The 20,632-nt window shown below is 44.0% G+C and overlaps 1 protein-coding gene across 1 annotated transcript in view; it reads left to right on the top strand.

The window, feature by feature from the left end:
* Nucleotides 1-20,632, top strand: part of LOC126267764 (gustatory and odorant receptor 24-like) — a 135,046-nt gene that overhangs the window by 60,947 nt on the left and 53,467 nt on the right. Inside the window, exon 4 of the mRNA XM_049973068.1 lies at nucleotides 9,376-9,657. Within this exon, the coding sequence (XP_049829025.1) occupies nucleotides 9,376-9,657 (282 nt within the window). The remainder of the gene's footprint in view (nucleotides 1-9,375; nucleotides 9,658-20,632) is intronic.

Raw genomic sequence — 20,632 nt, 5'->3', positions numbered from 1 at the left:
ATGTGTATCGGAAAGACAGATTAGACACCGTAGGAGGTGGTGTCTTCATTGCAGTTGACAAAAATATTGTGTCTACTGAGGTCGAAGTACAGTGTGATTGTGAAGTTATCTGGACACGTTTAACAGAGCTAGGGGAAATAAAGTTAATTGTGGGGTGTTAATACCGGCTACCAGGTTCCACAGTGACAGTTCTAGAATCATTCAAAGGGAGTCTACATTCTGTATCGCAGAAGTACTCGGATCATGCTATATCAGTCGGAGGCGACTTCAACCTACCTAGTATAGACTGGGATATCTATGTAGTCATTACAGGTGGTACAGACAAGCCGTCGTGTGAATTACTTTTGAACACATTATCCGAAAACTGTCTTGAGCAGCTAAATCAACAGCCAACGCGTAATGGAAATATTTTAGATCTGGTAGCCATGAACAGACCAGACCTCATCGACGGTGTCAGTGTTGAGACAGGAATTAGTGATCATGATATTGTCATTACGACTATGGTTACGAAAGCTAAAAAGTCGGTCAAGAAGGGTAGGAGAGTATTCTTACTAGAAAGAGCAGACAAGCAGTTGTTAGCATCCCACTTAGTAAATGAATTGACTCCATTTACTTCCGGTACGATGGACGTGGAAGAATTATGGGCAAATTTTAAACACATTGTAAATCACGCATTGGGCAAGTATGTGCCGAAAAAGTGGGTTACGGTCGGAAAAGACCCACCGTGGTTTAACAACGCAATTCGGGGAATGCTCAGGAAGCAAAGGCAGTTGCACTCGCGGTACAAGAAAGATAGGGAGAAAGAAGACAGGCAAAAGTTAGTAGAGATTAGTGCTGCTGTAAAAAGAGCGATGCGTGAAGCTTTCAACCACTACCACCATCATACCTTAGCAAACAAATCTTGCTGAAAACCCAAGGAAATTCTAGTGTTACGTAAAATCGGTACGCGGGTCGAAGGCTTCCATCCAGTCCCTCACTGATCAGTCTGGCCTGGAAACGGAAGACAGCAAAACGAAAGCTGAAATTTTAAATTTAGCATTTGAGAAATCTTTCACGCAGGAGGATCGTACAAAAATACCGCCGTTTGAGTATCGTACAGAGTCCCGTATGAAGGACATAGTGATAGACATCCCTGGAGTTGTAAAGCAGCTGAATGGGTTGAAAATAAATAAATCGCCAGGTCCCGATGGGATTACAATTCGGTTTTAATTAAGGTACGGGCATGTGGGATTGGTTCCCAAATATGTGTGTGGCTCGAAGACTTCTTAAGTAATAGAACCCAGTACGTTGTCTTCGATGGTGAGTGTTCATCGGAGGTGAGGGTATCATCTGGAGTGCCCCAGGGAAGTGTGGTAGGTCCGCTGTTGTTTTCTATCTACATAAATAAACTTTTGGATATGGTCGATAGCAAAGTGCGGCTTGCTGATGATGCTGTGGTGTACTGGAAGGTGTCGTCGTTGAGTGACTGTAGGAGGATACAAGATGACTTGGACAGGGTTTGTGATTGGTATAAAGAATGGCAGCTAACTCTAAATATAGATAAATGTAAATTAATGCAGATGAACAGGAAAAAGAATCCCGTAATGTCTGAATACTCCATTAGTAGTGTAGCGCTTGACACAGTCACGTCGATTAAATATTTAGGCGTAACATTGCAGCGCAATATGAAGTGGGACAAGCATGTAATGGCAGTTGTGGGGAAGGCAGATAGTCGTCTTCGGTTCATTGATAGAATTTTGGGAAGATGTGATTCATCTGTAAAGGAGACCGCTTATAAAACTCTAATACGACCTATTCTTAAGTACTGCTCGAGCGTTTGGGATCCCTATCAGGTCGGATTGAGGGAGGACATAGAAGCAATTGAGAGGCGGGATGCTAGATTTGTTACTGGTAGGTTTGATCATCACGCGAGTATTACGGAAGTGCTTCAGGAACTCGGGTGGGAGTCTCTAGAGGAAAGGAGGCGTTCTTTTCGTGAATCGCTACTGAGGAAATTTAGAGAACCAGCATTTGAGGCTGAGTGCAGTACAATTTTACTGTCGCCAGCTTACATTTCGCGGAAAGACCACAAAGATAAGATAAGAGAGATTAAGGCTCGTACAGAGGCATATAAGCAGTCATTTTTCTCTCGTTCTGTTTGGGAGTGGAACAGGGAGAGAAGATGCTAGTTGTGGTACGAGGTACACTCCGCTACGCACCGTATGGTTGATTGCGGAGTACGTATGTAGATGTAGATGTAGATGTAGAAGTAGATGTAGATGTAGAATGTAGAGGAGGTCGAGAAAAAAAAGGAGAGAGAAGGGACTGTTGATGTCAGGTGCATCAGGACTCTAGAGGAATCAGCGATCACAAGTGAAAAGATGTGCCGAACAGGGATTCTAACACAGGCTCGCCTCCTTTCTAGGCAGTTGCGTTAACCTCCGCGCTACCCGAACACAGTGTTCATCGCAACTGCGGAGACTGTCTCGTCACGCCTCTTAGGCAACCCACACTCCCATCTAGTGCCACCTATGCAGACTTCTACATCAACATCTACATCTACTCCGCAAGCCACCCAACGGTGTGTGGCGGAGAACACTTTACGTGCCACTGTCATTACCTCTCTTTCCTGTTCTAGTCGCGTATGGTTCGCGGGAAGAACGACTGCCGGAAAGCCTCCGTGCGCGCTCGAATCTCTCTAATCTTACATTCGTGATCTCCTCGGGAGGTATAAGTAGGGGGAAGCAATATATCTTATACCTCATCCAGAAAGGCACCCTCTCGGAACCTTGACAGCAAGCCACAATTCGATGCACAGTGCCTCTCTTCCAGAGTCGGCCACTTGAGTCTGCTAAACATCTCAGTAACGCTACCACGCTTACCAAATAACCCTGTGACGAAACGCGCCGCTCTTCTTTGGATCTTCTCTATCTCCTCTGTCAACCCTATCTGGTACGGATCCCACACTGATGAGCAATACTCAAGTATAGGTCGAACGAGTGTTTTGTGAGCCACCACCTTTGTTGATGGACTACATTTCCTAAGGACTCTCCCAATGAATCTCAACCTGGTACCCGCCTTACCCACAATTAATTTTATATGATCATTCCACTTCAAATCGTTCCGCAAGCATACTCCCAGATATTTTACAGAAGTAACTGCTACCAGTGTTTGTTCCGCTATCATATAATCATACAATAAAGGCTCCTTCTTTCTATGTATTCGCAATACGTTACATTTGTCTATGTTAAGGGTCAGTTGCCACTCCCTGCACAAAGTGCCTATCCGCTGCAGATCTTCCTGCATTTCGCTGCAATTTTCTAATGCTGCAACTTCTCTGTTGAAAGAACAGGCACTACGCATTCATATACCTGATTTGCCTCAATGAGCAACGAATCCACCTTCTTCAGTGCGGATGCACAATTGTGTCTGACCTCCTGTAGGAATCTCGAAGTAGCGAGCGTAGAGAACATGGGCAGTGACTTGCGGATAGGAGGCGCTAGGTGGTGAGTCAGCTGTGAGGCGCGCTGAGGAAGTCCGCGCAGAGTGGATCCCGAACCCAGTCCGGCGCACACGTTCACTCGTCGCCGCTGATTCGACGTACAGTCCCGATGCACTTGACGTCACGTGTCGGTTCCATCTCCTTTCCTTTTCTCCACTCCACCTTCAATTTACAGTAAACTGTTGCCTTTCTACACTGGCACTAGTGGAAAATGTACGATAAATATTGCTGGTTGCTGAAAGAGTGGTATAACAAATATATGCTGCTCTAACCTTTCTAAGCCTCCGATTGTTTTTTGTGACTGACGTGAGTACATGAAAATGTCTCTTCAGAAAAATGACTCTTTCATAAAAAATTGTGACCCAAGAAATAATTCACAACCCTTTCTGACCACAGTTTCATCAACATATTCTAGAGTAGGCGACCCTTACATTGCGTAATTAGAAGAAATGAGGGCAATAATGAATGTTTGAGTGAATTTAAGATCACAGTTACTTATAGAAAGTTCATAACCTAGATGGTGAACATGTAATTGTAGGTAGACCTACAAGGGTGTGTAACTCAGTCTGATAGCCTATTACTTATCACCACAACAATCGGAAAAATACGATCTATGGGGACACTTCCTTACACCAAAATAAGAAGAATATGTCCAAAAATCCTTCGTTATCAGGTTATTAAAGTTTACAAATGATTGGAGATCATCAACACATAACATTATAATAAATGCTCGAAATGTCCCCCTCTTGCTTCTAAATACACATGCACTCGTCTAATCACGGACAATCGCACCCTATCAAATACTCTCTGATGGCTTCGAATGATTTCAAAGGCTTTTAGGAGACTAGAGTTTCTGCGTTCAGGTGGTCTGTTGTATAGAAATATGTGTAAGGTGCCCTTGTAGATAATAATCCAAAGGATTGAGTCCTCTACCTACACGTATGTCATAACAGATAACAGCCAGTGCATCCCTATCACCGAGACTGAAATGTGCTGGAGCTCAATTGTGCATAAACCAAATGTTTCTTCTGTTTTGCTTGGGCACATTTCTAGTAGGTCTCGGAGGGCGTTCTGAATGAAGTCCATGTGTCCAGAATGAGATTTTCACTGTGCAGCGGAGTGCACGCTGATATGAAACTTCCTGACAGATGAAAACTGTGCCGGACCGGGACTCGAACAAGGGACCTTTGCCTTCTGCGGGCAAGAGCTCTACCAACTGAGCTACCCAAGCACGGCTCACGACCCGTCCTCACAGCCTCAGTTCTGCCAGTGCCTCGTCTCCTACCCTCCAAACTTCACTTCTGCGAACATTGCAGAACTAGCACTCCTGGAAGAAAGCATATTGCGGAGACATGGCTGACCCACAGCCTAGGGGATGTTTCCAGAATGAGATTTTCACTCTGCAGCGGAGTGTACGCTGATGTGAAACTTCCTGACAGATTAAAACTGTGTGCCATACCGAGACTCGAACTCGGGACCTTTTCCTTTCGCGGCCAAGTGCTCTAACACATGCTCGCGAAAGGCAATGGTCCCGAGTTCGGCTCTCGGTCAGGCACACAGTTTTAATCTGTCAGGAAGTTTCCGAAGTCCATGTAGACTGCACATGTAAGACGTGCTGGGAGAATGTATGGCGCTCCCGGGCAACTGCCGATAATTCCAGCTCACACAGAGATCTCTAACTGATGCTGATGTCTAGCTTGTACTATACGACGAGAAATATGATCGGTCAACATGGGTTGGTTCTGGAAATCTGTCATTCCCTCTCTTAGAAAGTTTCGTTCATCTTTAAACAAAACTGAAAAGATAAACAATGGAATGGCAGTATGTGCAACAATCATGAATGATCAGCAGGCATTAGGCTCTCGGATAAGTGAATTGCTTGTGAATTATCCTCCATGCTGAAATCGAAGATGTGTGATATGCTAAGGCCACATGTCTCGCGTTGATACCTGGTGCTTCTTCGGCAGCCTGTAGAACATGCTCTTTCTGGTCAGGCGTACGAACAACACTTGATCGTCCTCGATCTGTAGTCTGTGGTGCTACGAATCCTATCTCGGCAATGCTATGAAACACAAATCCAAAGGATGAATGACTCGGCCGTCTTCGCTCTGGAAACAGCGTATGACATAGAACTGAAGCCTCACGTGCATTGCCATTCGCTCGGCCATATATAAAAATCGCACCTGCCTACTCACGAAATGAGTATCCTGTCATATTTGAAAGGAGCACTTTTAGTTAACTGACGCCAGTAGCACTTGCACACAAAGGACACACTGAAGACAGACGAATGGCGAATGGAAACGTGCTCTTCGTACAGTCTTGGTCTTTCACTCGTCCATCAATATGGAAGGCGTGCTGGTTTCCCTGTAGGAATGAGATGTAGCCAAAGCACGTACGAAGAACATGGATCACGATCTACCTCACTGAACTAAGTCAATTTGGACGTAACTAAAGGCATATTTAAGAGCCTGGAGCATTGCAGACAAAATATTACGGAAAGCTGAAAAATGGATGCAGCAATGTTATTACATTTCTCGTAGTTTGTAGCCTGAGAACGGCCATCAGAAAGTAACCTCAAGTTAAATACCGACATTCTTTGAGATAACTCAGACACTGTTATAGTTATATTACACAAAATAAATTTTTTCTTGTCGTTTGTTAGCGGAGTACTTCGAAAAAGTTTAAAGAAAGGCAGCACGTTTTGTATTATCGCGAAGTATGGGAGATAGTGTCACAGAAATGAAACAGGATTTGGGATGGACATCATTAAAAGAAAGGCATTTTTCATTGCGACGGAATCTTCTTACGAAATTCCAATCACCAAATTTCTCCTACGAATGAGAAAATATTTTGTTGACACCGACTTACATAGGGAGGAACGATCACCAAGATAAAATAAGGGAAATCAGAGTTCGTACAAGAAAGATATAGGTGTTCATTCTTTCTGCGCGTTATACGAGATTGGAATAATAGAGAATCGTGACGGTGGTTCGATTAACCCTCTGCCAGGCACTTAAATTTGATCTGCAGAGTATCCATGAAGATGTAGATGTAGACTGTCTGTCTCTCTGTCGGTATAAGACCCATTTTTCTCAGAAATGGATAAGCATATCACGTTGAAATTTATATCACGTACTAAGGTCTACGTTACCTTGATGATGTAAAAAACTGAAGCTTCTAAGTGAATGGAATCAAAACATATGGCCGTTTATTGCCACATATTTCGACACTCCTCATTGACCTAGAATAATGAAATTTGACGAGAACCAAGGTTTCACAGTACAAGTAAAGGGACAAATACTATAATTGTGTATCTGGAATTATATCAGAGGAGAAAAAATTGTCATTTGCAATCTGCCTGTATGACTGTTTGTTTGTCTCTTAAGGCTCCATTTTGCTCAGAAATGGGTATACGTATTAAGTTGAAATTTATGTCTCATAATAACGTCAGTTCCCACTTGACGTTGTAATAAATGTAAGCTGAATGTTGCCGGCCTCTGTGGCCGAGCGGTTCTAGGCGCTTCAGTCCGGAACCGCGCTACCGCTACGGTAGCGGATTCGAATCCTGCCTCGGGCATGGATGTGTGTGATGTCCTTAGGTTAGTTTAGGTTTAAGTAATTCTAAGTCTAGGGGACTGATGACCTCAGATGTTAAGTCCGATAGTGGTTAGAGCCATTTGAGCCATTTGAACTTAGAATGATCAAAATTTTCTAAAAAGCAAGGTTTCGCAGTACAATAAAAGGAAATGTCCGAAAGTTATTCATTCGTAATTATATCACACGCAAAAATATTTCTTTTGTTATTTGTTATCCGACTTAAAATTTGGAATTAAAACATTCTCGAAACTCATACAACCTGTAGGACCGATATATCATTAGTATCAACGTCGATAACAGGCGAAAATCGTCAAGATCCTCGTAAGGACCACGAAGATAAGACACAGAAATCAGGGCTCATGTAGAGGTCTACAGATAGTGGTTTTTCCCTCACTCTGTTTGCGAGTGGAAGAGGAAAGGAAATGACTAGTAGTGGTACAGTGTACCCTCCGCCACGCACCGTACGGTCGCTTGCGGGGTGTCTATGTAGAAGTAGATGTAGATGCCCTGAATGGAGGAACTGTGTATACAGGGTGTTACGAAAAGGTACGGCCAAACTTTCAGGAAGCATTCCTCACACACAAAGAAAGAAAATATGTTATGTGGGCATGTGTCCGGAAACGCTTAACTTCCATGTTAGAACTCATTTTATTACTTCTCTTCAAATCACATTAATCATGGAATGGAAACACACAGCAACACAACCTACCAGCGTGACTTCAAACACTTTGTTACAGGAAATGTTCAAAATGTCCTCCGTTAGCGAGGATACATGCATCCACCCTCCGTCGCATGGAATCCCTGATGTGCTGATGCAGCCCTGGAGAATGGCGTATCGTATCACAGCCGTCCACAATACGAGCACGAAGAGTCTCTACATTTGGTACCGGGGTTGCGTAGACAAGAACTTTCAAATGCCCCCAAAAATGAAAGTCAAGAGGGTTGAGGTCAGGAGAGTGTGGAGACCATGGAATTGTTCCGCCTTTACCAATCCATCGGTCATCGAATCTGTTGTTGAGAAGCATACAGACACTTCGACTGAAATGTGCAGGAGCTCCATCGTGCATGAACCAGATGTTGCGTCATACTTGTAAAGGCACATGTTCTAGCAGCACAGGTAGAGTATTCCGTATGAAATCATGATAATGTGCTCCATTGAGCGTAGGTTTAAGAACATGCGCCCATTCAAGACATCACCAACAATGCCTGCGCAAACGTTCACAGAAAATCTGTGTTGATGACGTGATTGCACAATTGCGTGCGGATTCTCGTCAGCCCACACAAGTTGATTGTGAAAATTTACAATTTGATCACGTTGGAATGAAGCCTCATCCGTAATGAGAACATTTGCACTGAAATGAGGATTGACACATTGTTGGACGAACCATTCGCAGAAGTGTACCCGTGGAGGCCAATCAGTTGCTGATAGTGCGTGCACACGTTGTACACGGTACGGGAACAACTGGTTCTCCCGTAGCACTCTCCATACAGTGACGTGGTCAACGTTACCTCGTACAGCAGGAACTTCTCTGACGCTGACATTAGGGTTATCGTCAACTGCACGAAGAATTGCCTCTTCCGTTGCAGGTGTCCTCGTCGTTGAAGGTCTTCCCCAGTCGCGAGACCTAGGCTGGAATGTTCCATGCTCCCTAAGACAACGATCAATTGCTTCGAACGTCTTCCTGTCGGGACACCTTCGTTCTGAAAATCTGTCTCGATACAAACGTACCGCGCCACGGCTATTGTCCCGTGCTAATCCATACATCAAATGGGCATCTGCCAACTCCACATGTGTAAACATTGCACTGACTGCAAAACCACGTTCGTTTGAACATAACCTGTTTATGCTACATACTGATGTGCTTGATGCTAGTACTGTAGAGCAATGAGTCGCATGTCAACGAAAGCACCGAGTCAACATTACCTTCCTTCAATTGGGCCAAATGGCGGTGAATCGAGGAAGTACAGTACATACTGACGAAACTAAAATAGCTCTAACGTGGAAATTAAGCGTTTCCGGACACATGTCCACATAACATTTTTTCTTTATTTGTGTGTGAAGAATGTTTCCTGAAAGGTTGGCCGTACCTTTTTTTAACACCCTGTATACATAGCTAAGTTTGTACGGACCTCAGTGGGCGAGTCTTAGTTGGTTGTTACCATGAACTAGCCATAGGTTATTAGTTTTCCCGTGCTAAGGAGTGTCTTTATTCCCTTATGCTTCCATCTATGACTCTGGATGCAAGCGACCCATTTGAGACACAAGCCACTGGAGCTGCAGCCGCCGCTGTTGGCAGACGCTGCGCCGGAAGAGCGGTGCGGTGAGCCTGCGTACGCTGGAGGCGCTGTGGTTGCGCCTGTCGCGGCTCTGCACGGCCACGGCGCAGGCACTCTCCGCCGCGCACCTCCTCGCCACGATCATCTGCTCCATCGTCTTCCTCATGAGCGCCTACGGATTCCTCATCACCTTCGACAAACCTGACCTGCGCCTCATCGCCGGTGGTCTCGGCGCCTACGCCGTGTTCAATGTCATCTACCTGGCCACGATCTACAATACCGGCTACAGTGTTGTCGCAACGGTACGTTCGCCTTAATGTAACCGTGTTCATGATTATAAAAGAACAAAAATAGTGAAATATACGCAAGAGATCAGGGTGCACTGTCACTGTGAATGCCTACCTCTATCGGCAAAAACGGAACCCTTATACACTGAAGAGTCAAAGAAACTGGTACACCTGCCTGTTATCGTGTAGGACCCCCTGAACACGCAGCAGTGCATGGCATGGACTCGACTAATGTCACAACTGCGCCAGATACTTGCTGTTTTATATAGTCGTTGCCGACCGCAGCGCTTTAGTCTGCTGTTTACATATCTCTGTATTTGAATACGCTTACGTATACCAGTTTCTTTGGCGGTTCAGTGTACGATCGCTTTATTGTCCGTCTGTTTGTCCGACTGTTAAGACCCATTTTTCTCGGGAATGGGTAGTTGTATCAAGTTGAAAAATATGTCACATACTAAGGTCAATGGTCCATTGGCCGTGTAAGGACTGCAACCTTCGAAGTCAGTGCACGCGAAAGATACGGCAATCTGTGCCACAAATTTTCATACTCGTAAAACCACTCATCAAAACCTATAGGACACTTCCCGTTGATCTAGAACCATGAAACTTGGAAAGACACAAGGTTTAACAGTCCAAGGAAGAGGAAAAAATTCGGAAATCGTTAATCTGAGCTTATGCCACATGATTTTTTTATTTATTTTTTATTTTATTTTAAGGGCACGTATAGACGTGTCAAGCTGAAATTCGTATAACTTTAGATACCGTATTCAACAGTTGAGCTAAACTGAATGATGATTGGCCCTGTGTTCCGCATGTGAACAGTGTCGTGAAACAAAACTTAAATCTTAATGAATTGCTGAATTTGAAATAAAGACGCTGAGTCTAATTAAATGCCAAAAGAAACTAATTCTCTCCTCAGTGAAAATCATTTAACTTATACTGAACAACATTATGAAAGGTACGTAACATGAAGTGCAGTATCTGACCTGAAATATCCGCGAAATAAAATACTTTCACTCTTCACTGTAAATTAATCTGGTTACTTAGTACAACGCTCGAAAATTCTGAGAACTTAATCTTTGCACAAAAGGATGCAAAGTGATATCTCTCTTGAAAGAAGTGTAACTTAACTCTTGCTTAGTGTGTTATTTCGTGTTTGGAGTACTGACATTCTCTAAAGCCAGTAGAAACCAGCAAAAGCAGCAGCCAAAGAATATAATCTAACCTAAATTTTTCTTTGCTTTTCAGAAACAACCTGTGACTGTGTGTGTAGCACAAGGTGCAATGTACACACGACAAAATACTCAAAACTTATTAAGAATGATGGAAGAGGGTTTCACTTTACAGAAAATCGTTCTTGAATAACTGACCTTTGATTATTGTCAAAAAATACTGTACAACGTAAGAAGACTAACAATTAAGAACTTTTCTCATTACAAACATTAAAGACAATTCAACCAATTAGGTAATTAATGACATAATGAAAGTAAGGAGAGTAAAGTAACAAAAATCATGAATACTGTTAGTTATCCTTCAGTTGATAGTTCTGACAAACAAACGATTCATTCTTACACATGCATACATTACCTTGGAATATTACTCCAAAAATATTCTCTCAATACAATCAGTAAAATAGCTTTGAAAACAATTTTTCATCTCCATAATAAAGTATTCCAGATAATTTCGCCAAGATTCACAAACATCAGATCTCCTTCACTTTTTGTAAAGTTAACTGTCCGCTACTGCGCCTCTGATAAGAATGCCCCAACACTGCACAACTGACCCGCAACCAGCCGCACCACAGGTATTACATCAAACACAGAGTCAAGGATGTAATCCATTACTCGAGCAACGCACTCATGCATATTTGTCCTAGTACAGTAAAGGTAAATTATCTACAATGTCAGAAAATACATGAAAGCCTTCCATATGGTCAATTGAGGATGTAAAAAATACAACTTCCTAAGTCAGTACAATAAAAAATATGGTAAATTATGTCACATATTTTGATAAACGTAAATTCCCTCAGCAATACCTATGGGGTAATTCCCGTTGACCTAAAATCAGGAAAATTGGCAAGATGCAAGGTTTCACAGTACAAGCAAGGAAAAAAATCCGAAAATTATTAATTTGTAATTGTATGAAACAAAAATTTTTTGGCATTTGATATCTGGCTCTCAGTTTGTCTCTTAAGACTCCTTTACCTCAGAAATTTAGCAAATGCAAAAGCACACAAAAAATATAATCTTAAAATTTGATATTGAAACATTCCCGATACTCTTGGAATTGTCGGGATTGAGGTCCTACCAGTATCGACATGGATAACAGGCAAAAGTCATCGCGATTCTTGATTGCCCAGGTGGATGAAGTAACAGTATACAAAATTAAGTTTGTATGGAAGCCTCAGAGTGCGAGAACTAGTCGCAATTGACCAATTTTTCTTTTATTTTTCTAATTGTAGCCATTAAAATTGCAACACCAGGAAGGATGGCAGATAATGAAACTTTCTATCATGCATATGCAGTATAGTGGGAACAATACATTATTTGTATGTGATTTGGAGATATAATTTCGAGATTTACAGGGTGCGAAATTTGCTACACAGGGATGCCACACCTGTTAGCTATAGTGACTGTAACCTAGCTGTCCAGCTACTCGAACTGCACAAGGATAACTTATATCGGTACGACGCACAAAGGAATTAAAGACAGTGGGTATTTATTTAAATTAATAGGGCAATTTGAAAATTTGTTCCGGACCAGGATTCAAACACAGTTCTCCTACCCATTATGGATATGCGCTGACCATTACGTCATCAAGACACAGTGATCACCACAACTCCATGGACTACCCTGTTAGAGACAAATCCTCAACTTATACCACACACTACTGATGTAGAGCCCCTGTTCGTTAGACTCTTTACTCTCGGCTTCTCACCGATTCCCATAAGAGTTCGAGCTTGATGTCCATTTGCACTGAAGAATCATTGGCCGTTAGCGCCTTAATTATACAGGGTGTTACAAAAAGGTACGGCCAAACTCTCAGGAAACATTCCTCACACACAAAGGAAGAAGATATGTTATGTGGACATGTGTCCGCAAACGCTTACTATCCATGTTAGAGCTCATTTTATTACTTCTCTTCAAATCACATTAATCATGGAATGGAAACACACAGCAACACAACGTACCAGCGTGACTTCAAACACTTTGTTACAGGAAATGTTCAAAATGTCCTCCGTTAGCGAGGATACATGCATCCACCCTCCGTCGCATGGAATCCCTGATGCGCTGATGCAGCCCTGGAGAATGGCGTATCGTATCACAGCCGTCCACAATACGAGCACGAAGAGTCTCTACATTTGGTACCGGGGTTGCGTAGACAAGAGCTTTCAATGCTCCCATAAATGAAAGTCAAGAGGGTTGAGGTCAGGAGAGCGTGGAGACCATGGAAAACCAATCCATCGGTCACCGAATCTGTTGTTGAGAAGCGTACGAACACTTCGACTGAAATGTGCAGGAGCTCCATCGTGCATGAACCAGATGTTGTGTCGTACTTGTAAAGGCACATGTTCTAGCAGCACAGGTAGAGTATCCCGTATGAAATCATGATAACGTGCGCCATTGAGAGTAGGTTTAAGAACATGGGGCCCAGTCAGGACATCACCAACAATGCCTGCGCAAACGTTCACAGAAAATCTGTGTTGATGACGTGATTGCACAATTGCGTGAAGATTCTCGTCAGCCCACACATGCTGATTGTGAAAATTTACAATTTGACCACGTTGGAATGAAGCCTCATCCGTAAAGAGAACATTTGCACTGAAATGAGGATTGACACATTGTTGGACGAATCATTCGCAGAATTCTACCCGTGGTGACCAATCAGTTGCTGATAGTGGCTGCACACGTTGTACATGGTACGGGAACAACTGATTCTCCCGTAGCACTCTCCATACAGTGACGTGGTCAACGTTACCTTGTACAGCAGGAACTTCTCTGACGCTGACATTAGGGTTATCGTCAACTGCACGAAGAATTGCCTCGTCCATTGCACGTGTCCTCGTCGTTGTAGAACTTCCCCAGTCGCGAGTCCTAGGCTGGAATGTTCCGTGCTCCCTAAGACGCCGATCAATTGCTTCGAACGTCTTCCTGTCGGGACACATTCGTTCCGGAAATCTGTCTCGATACAAACGTACCGCGCCACGGCTATTGTCCCGTGCTAATCCATACATCAAATGGGCACCATTGCACCGACTTCAAAACCATGTTCGTGATGAACACTACACTGTTGAAGCTACGTACGGATGTACTTGATGCTAGTACCGTAGATCAATGAGTCGCATGTCAACACAAGCTCCAAAGTCAACGTTACCTTCCTCGAATTGGGTCAACTGGCGGTGAATCGATGAAGTACAGTACTTACTGACGAAACTAAAATGAGCTCTAACATGGAAATTAAGCGTTTCCGGACACATGTCCACATAACATTTTTTTTAATTTGTGTGTGAGGAATGTTTCCTGAAAGTTTGGCCGTACCTTTTCGTAGCACTCTGTATATGTGTACTGTGTATTTAAACTGGGGACCTAGAAACGATGGATAAGCTCCGTCTCACTGTAGCCCAGAGTGGTTCACAACACCCATAACAGGCCGCAGGGGTTATTGTGGCGTTGAACCCTAGTACACACCCCCCCCCCCCCCTCCCAGCCCCCCTTCTACCGTGACGTCTCATACCAGACGAGTGCAACCCCAAATGTTTGCGTGGTAGAGTAATGGCAGTATACTCGTACATGGAGACTGTGTTTGAGCAGCAATCTCCGACATAGTGTAACTGAGGCGGAATAATGGGAACCAGCCCTTATTCGCCGAGGTAGATGGCAAACCGCCTTAAAAACCATCCACAGGCTGGCCGGCACACCGAACCTCGACACTAATGCGCCGGGCACGGCTTCCCGCTTGGGAAGCAGCGCGGTAGACAGCGAAGCTAGCAGGGCGGGAAGTTATACAGGGTGGTCCAATTGATCGTGTCAGGGCCAAACATCTCACGAAATAAGCGTCAGACGAAAAAACTACAAAGAACTAAACTTCTCTAGCTTGAAGGGGGAAACCAGATGGCGCTATGGTTGGCCCGCTAGATGGCGCTGCCATAGGTCAAACAGTTATCAACTGCGTTTTTTAAAATAGGAACCATCACTTTTTATTACATATTCGTATAGTACGTAAAAAAATACGAATGTTTTAGTTGGACCATCTTTTCGCTTTGTAATAGATGGCGCTGTAATAGTCACAAACTCGGACTGAGCGTCTGGAAGAGATGAACACACCGGTCCGCATACGTAGAAACACTCTGCGTTGCCACATGGCTCGTAATATTGTCAGTCTCATTACTTTTTCCGACTCATAATGGCTCACAATTTTAGACGAACAGTTGGTAACAGGTACGTTATTAAAATAAAATACAGAACGTAGGTATGTTTGAACATTTTATTTCGGTTGTTCCAATGTGACTCATGTACCTTTGTGAATTTATCATATCTCAGAACGCATGCTGTTACAGCGTGATTACCTATAAATACCACATTAATGCAATAAATGCTCAAAATGATATCCGTCAACCTTAATCCATTTGGCAATACGTGTAACGATATTCCTCTCAATAGCGAGTAGTTCGCTTTCCGTAATGTTCGCACATGCATTGACAATGCGCTGACGCATGTTGTCAGATGTTGTCGGTGGATCACGATAGCAAATATCCTTCAACTTTCCCCACAGAAAGAAATCCGGGGACCTCAGATCCGGTGAACGTGCGGGCCATGGCCATGGTATAGTGCTTCGACAACCAATCCACCTGTCATGAAATATGCTATTCAATACCGCTTCAACCGCACCTGAGCTTAGTGCCGGACATGCATCACGTTGTAAGGACATCGCCATTCTGTCATGCAGTGAAACATCTTGTAGTAACATCGGTAGAACATTACGTAGGAAATCAGCATACATTGCACCATTTAGATTGCCATCGATAAAATGGGGGCCAATTATCCTTCCTCCCATAATGCCGCACTATACATTAACCCGCCAAGGTCGCTGATGTTCCACTTGTCGCAGCCATCGTGGATTTTCCGTTGCCCAATAGTACATATTATGCCGGCTTACGCTACCGCTGTTGGTGAATTACGCTTCGTCGCTAAATAGAACGCGTGCAAAAAATCTGTCATCGTCCCGTAATTTCTCTTGCGCTCAGTGGCAGAACTGTGCACGACGTTCAAAGTCGTTGCCATGCAATGTCTGGTGCATAGAAATATGGTACGGGTGCAATCGATGTTGATTTAACATTCTCAACAACGATGTTTTGAGATTCCCGATTCTCACGCAATTTGTCTGCTACTGATGTGCGGAATAGCCGCGACAGCAGCTGAAACATCTACTTGGGCATAATCCTTTGTTTCAGGTCGTGGTTGACGTTTCACATGTGGCTGAACACTTCCTGTATCCTTAAATAACGTAACTATCCGGCGAACGGTCCGGACACTTGGACGATGTCGTCCAGGATACCGAGCAGTATACATAGAACACCCCCGTTTGCCATATTGATCACAAGAGCCATACATCAACACGACATGACCTTTTCCGCAACTCGTAAACAGTCAATTTTAACACGGGTAATGTATCACGAAGCAAATACCGTCGCACTGGCGGAATGTTACGTGATACCACGTACTTACACGTTTGTGACTATTACAGCGCCATCTATCACAAAGCGAAAAAAGTGGTCCAACTGAAACATTCATATTTCTTTACGCACTATACGAATATGCATTAAAAATGGGGGTTCCTATTTTAAAAAACGCAGTTGGTATCTGTTTGACATATGGCAGCGCCATCCAGCGGGCCAACCATAGCGCGATCTGTTTCCCCCTTCAAGCTAGACGAGTTTCGTTCTTTGTAGTTTTTTCATTTGACGCTTATTTCGTGAGATATTTGGCCCGGTCACTATCAATGGACCACCCTGTATATGTGGTGTCGGTTCTTTCAGACATGTCCGAAAGAACGGACACCACATACAGATATGGGTACGTCATTTCCTGCTGCTTCAGCTGCATGCTAAAGTTCATTTATCACAGTTGTTGCCAATTGGTGATGTAGCAGTCTCTCAGCAATCCATGAACAAATGTTTTCAGTGGGTGGAAGATCTGGAGATGGTGCTGGCCAGGATAGCATAGACAACATACAGTCTTGTGTTAACTTGTTCAATGTTAAGGTCACGGAGACAGGGCATAGATACCGGCCTTTACATGTCAAAAATTTAAGTCTCCTGTCAAAATTACTGTCTTCTTGAACTAGAGGTGATCGTGATGTGTAACCAATGGCATCCATCCCACACTATCATGCTTGTTGCTGGGTCCTTATGATGGTGGCGAATGCAGTCTGAGAGCTTTCGTTGTCTTCGGAGCCTCCCCATACAGACATGTCCATAGTGATGCAGTGCAGAGAACTGAGACTCATTGGAAAGACGGTGTGTAGTCGCTAATGTTCGCAAGACGGACACCGGATCCCGACCAACGCACAAGCAATTTCGCAGAACGATAAACCGTACTTTCCATAGGCCTCAATCTTCTAGATGTCGAATTTAACAAGTACTGATAAACGATTTTCCTTCTTACAAAAGACATAACACGATGTCATCAAATATAACCAAGATTTAAATACTATTTCCGAATGAAAATCACACTGCGCAATCTTTCCTTAGATACAGTTTTGAATGGTGTTATTTCTAACTAACATGTGTGGCTGCGCTGAGATTAGAACTACTCTCATGCTCATAAATTAAGGATAATGCTGATACATGGTGAAACAACGCTCTGGTCGGGAGTTTGCGGTTTTAAATCACCTGGGGGTAAGACCTTGTGGTGCATCTGACCTGCAGTCGTCGCACGGTGGCGCTGGTAGCAGTCCACATACGCAGAGGTGTGTTGGTGCATGTCAGAGTACGGTGCAGCGAGTAAGTGTGCAGACGTTTTCAGACTTGACAATGGTGACTGTGTGTTGAAAATGGCTCAAAGAACACATATTGATGACGTTATGAAGGGTAGAATACTAGGGCGACTGGAGGCTGATCAAACACAGCAGGTCGTAGCACGGGCCCTCCGCGTGCCACAAAATGTGATCTCAGGATTATGGCGACGGTTCCAGCAGACAGGAAACGTGTCCAGGCGCTACAATACGGGACGTCCACAGTGTACATCATCACAAGAATACCGATATTTCACCATCAGTGCCCGCAGATGGCCAAGGAGTACTGCAGGCAGCTTTGCTCGGGACCTTACTGCAGCCACTGGAACAGCTGTCTCCAGACACACAGTCTACAGACGAGTGAACAGACATGGTTTATTCGCCTGGAGACTTGTAAGGTACATTCCACTGTCCCCTGGTCACAGGAGAGCCCGTAAAGCCTGGTGTAAAGAACACAGTACACAGTCATTGGAACAGTGGTTCCAGGTTATGTTCACGAACGAATCCATGTATAGTCTGAACAGTGATTTCCGCTGGGTTTTCATCTGGCGTGAACAAACCCCTTAATGTCCTTCAAATGGACCTGTATGGAGGTCGTTGTTTGTCGGTGTGGGGTGAGATTATGATTGGTGCGCGTACACCCCTAGATGTCTTTGATAGAGGAACTTTAACAGGTCAGGTGTGTCGGGACGTCATTTTGCACCAGTATGTCCGCGTTTTTAGGGTTACAGTGGGTCCCACCTTCCTCCTGATAGATTATAACGCACGACCACAGCGACCTGCCATCGTGGAAGAGTACCTTGAAACAGAAGATATCAGGCGAATGCAGTGGCCTGCCTGTTCTTCAGACCTAAACCCCATCGGGCACGTCTGGGATGCTCTCGGTCGACGTATCGCTGCACGTCTTCAAACTCCTACGGCACTTCAGGAGCTCCGACAGGCACTGGTGCAAGAACGGGAGGCTATACCCCAGCAGCTGCTCGATCACCTGATCCAGAGGATGCCAACCCGTTGTGGGGCCTGTGTACGTGTGCATGGTGATCATATTCCATCTTGATGTCGGGGTACATGCGTTTTGTAGAACATGTGTTTCGGAACGGTTTTCTCAACTTATCACCAATACCGTGGACTTACAGATCTGTGTCGTGTGTTTTTCCTATGTACCTATGCTCCTAGCGCCAGTTTTGTGTAGTTCCACATTGTGGGGAACCACATTCTGCAATTATCCTTAATTTATGAGCATGAGTGTATTTCGACGTCCAAGCATGTAGTACTCGTTTTGACAATTTAAAGTTTCATCTGAAAGGCCGTCAGTATTCTCATTCCACCAAAGGGCTCTGCCTGGTAGCAACTAAGTATATGTTCTTCAGCGGTATACCTACAGATTACAGTAAAGTTGAATATAAAGTTACAACAGAATTTTATTAACTGATATTATTTAAATTGAATGTGGAAGGAGGAGAAAGGAAAGGGAAGGAACTAATGATATCAACTGCATTGGGATTTTATGTGGAATCAGCAGCAATGAGAATGTGTGCCGGAGCGGGACTTGAACTGGGATCTCCTGTCTAGTAGGCAGTCGCGTTAGCCATTGCGCCACCCTGTGTCAGTGTTTATCGCAAATGCCCCAACTATCTCCGTACGTGCCCCCTAACGCCACCTATTCGCTGTGTCCGTCCCTGTTCTCCAGTCTTGCTAATTTTTAGATTCCCTTCCACCTAGAAGTTACACATCAAAAAAAGTTTTTCATCATTACAGTTCCCAGAACTCCTGAAGATAGGCGTTGACTGTGGATATTGTACCACAGGCACAGTCCCTTTGACAGTTCAGAGATGTCACTAAATCCTCCCAAAGATGCAAACAACCACGCATGAGCAGCGCCTATTAGACGGACGGGTTCCGACAACCGATCAGTTCCGGTCATCCCACCAGGAAGGAGGTACGCGGCTCGTGTTGTCTATAGCTCAACCTTGCCTAGATGGTCAATACCGCGGTTCGATCACGTCCGCATTGTTACTTTGTGCCAGGCACGGCTCTCAACAAGGGAAGCGTCCAGGCGTCTCGCAGTCAACCTAAGCGATGTTGTTCGGACATGGAGGAGATACAAAGAGACAGGAATTGACGATGACATGCCTCGCTGAGGCCGCCCAAGGGCTACTACTGCAGCGGATGACAGGTACCAACGGATTATGGCTCGGGGAAACCCTGACAGCAAGACCACCATGTTGAATGAAGCATTTCGTGCAGCCACAGGACGTCGTGTTACGACTCAAACTGGGTGCAATATTTATTTATTTAACCTGATCAGATTAGGGCCATCAGGCCCCCTCTTACATCGGACCAGTGTTCCACACATGCAGCATTACACACATCAGAGTTACATCATGACCATAGTTGAAATGAGAATATTAGCTTACTCTAGTGACAATATGAATAAAGAGTAGTGACTAAGACCTAATAAAGTAAATGCGGCGGTATTTTTACAACAGGTGCTATACATACAGATTATGATAAAAGCAATAATAATAACAGTAAAAAAATGTAATGATAAACATGACTAAGACCTAATAAATTAAATGCTGGCAGTATTTTTACAGCAGGTGCTATACATACAGATTATGATAAAAGCAATAATAAGCAATAATAATAACAGTAAAAAAATCAAATAATAATGACAAACATGAGAAGGATTGGCAATAGTAATGAAGGTTTGTGCAGATGTGTGTAAAGTAGATGTTTACTAGTTTAGCGTGTTTTGGGGAATGGAGATTTAAGGAGGGGGAAAGAGGGAAGTAATGAGGTGAAGTGCATTCATGTACAGAGGAAGGCATTACTGTTGCTTAAGTAGATACGTCATTAACTGTTTTTTGAAGCTGGACATGCTTTTAAGTTCTCTAACATAACGAGGGAGGTTATTCCAGACTGAGCGATGCAGTGGAACGGAGAGGATTTTATTATAATGGGAACGTCTGTTTCT

This window comes from Schistocerca gregaria, chromosome 4 (assembly GCF_023897955.1).
Source record: "Schistocerca gregaria isolate iqSchGreg1 chromosome 4, iqSchGreg1.2, whole genome shotgun sequence".
NCBI classification, from domain to species: domain Eukaryota; kingdom Metazoa; phylum Arthropoda; class Insecta; order Orthoptera; family Acrididae; genus Schistocerca; species Schistocerca gregaria.
The sequence above is the reverse complement of the archived record's forward strand: the minus strand, read 5'-3'. Positions and strand labels throughout refer to the sequence as shown.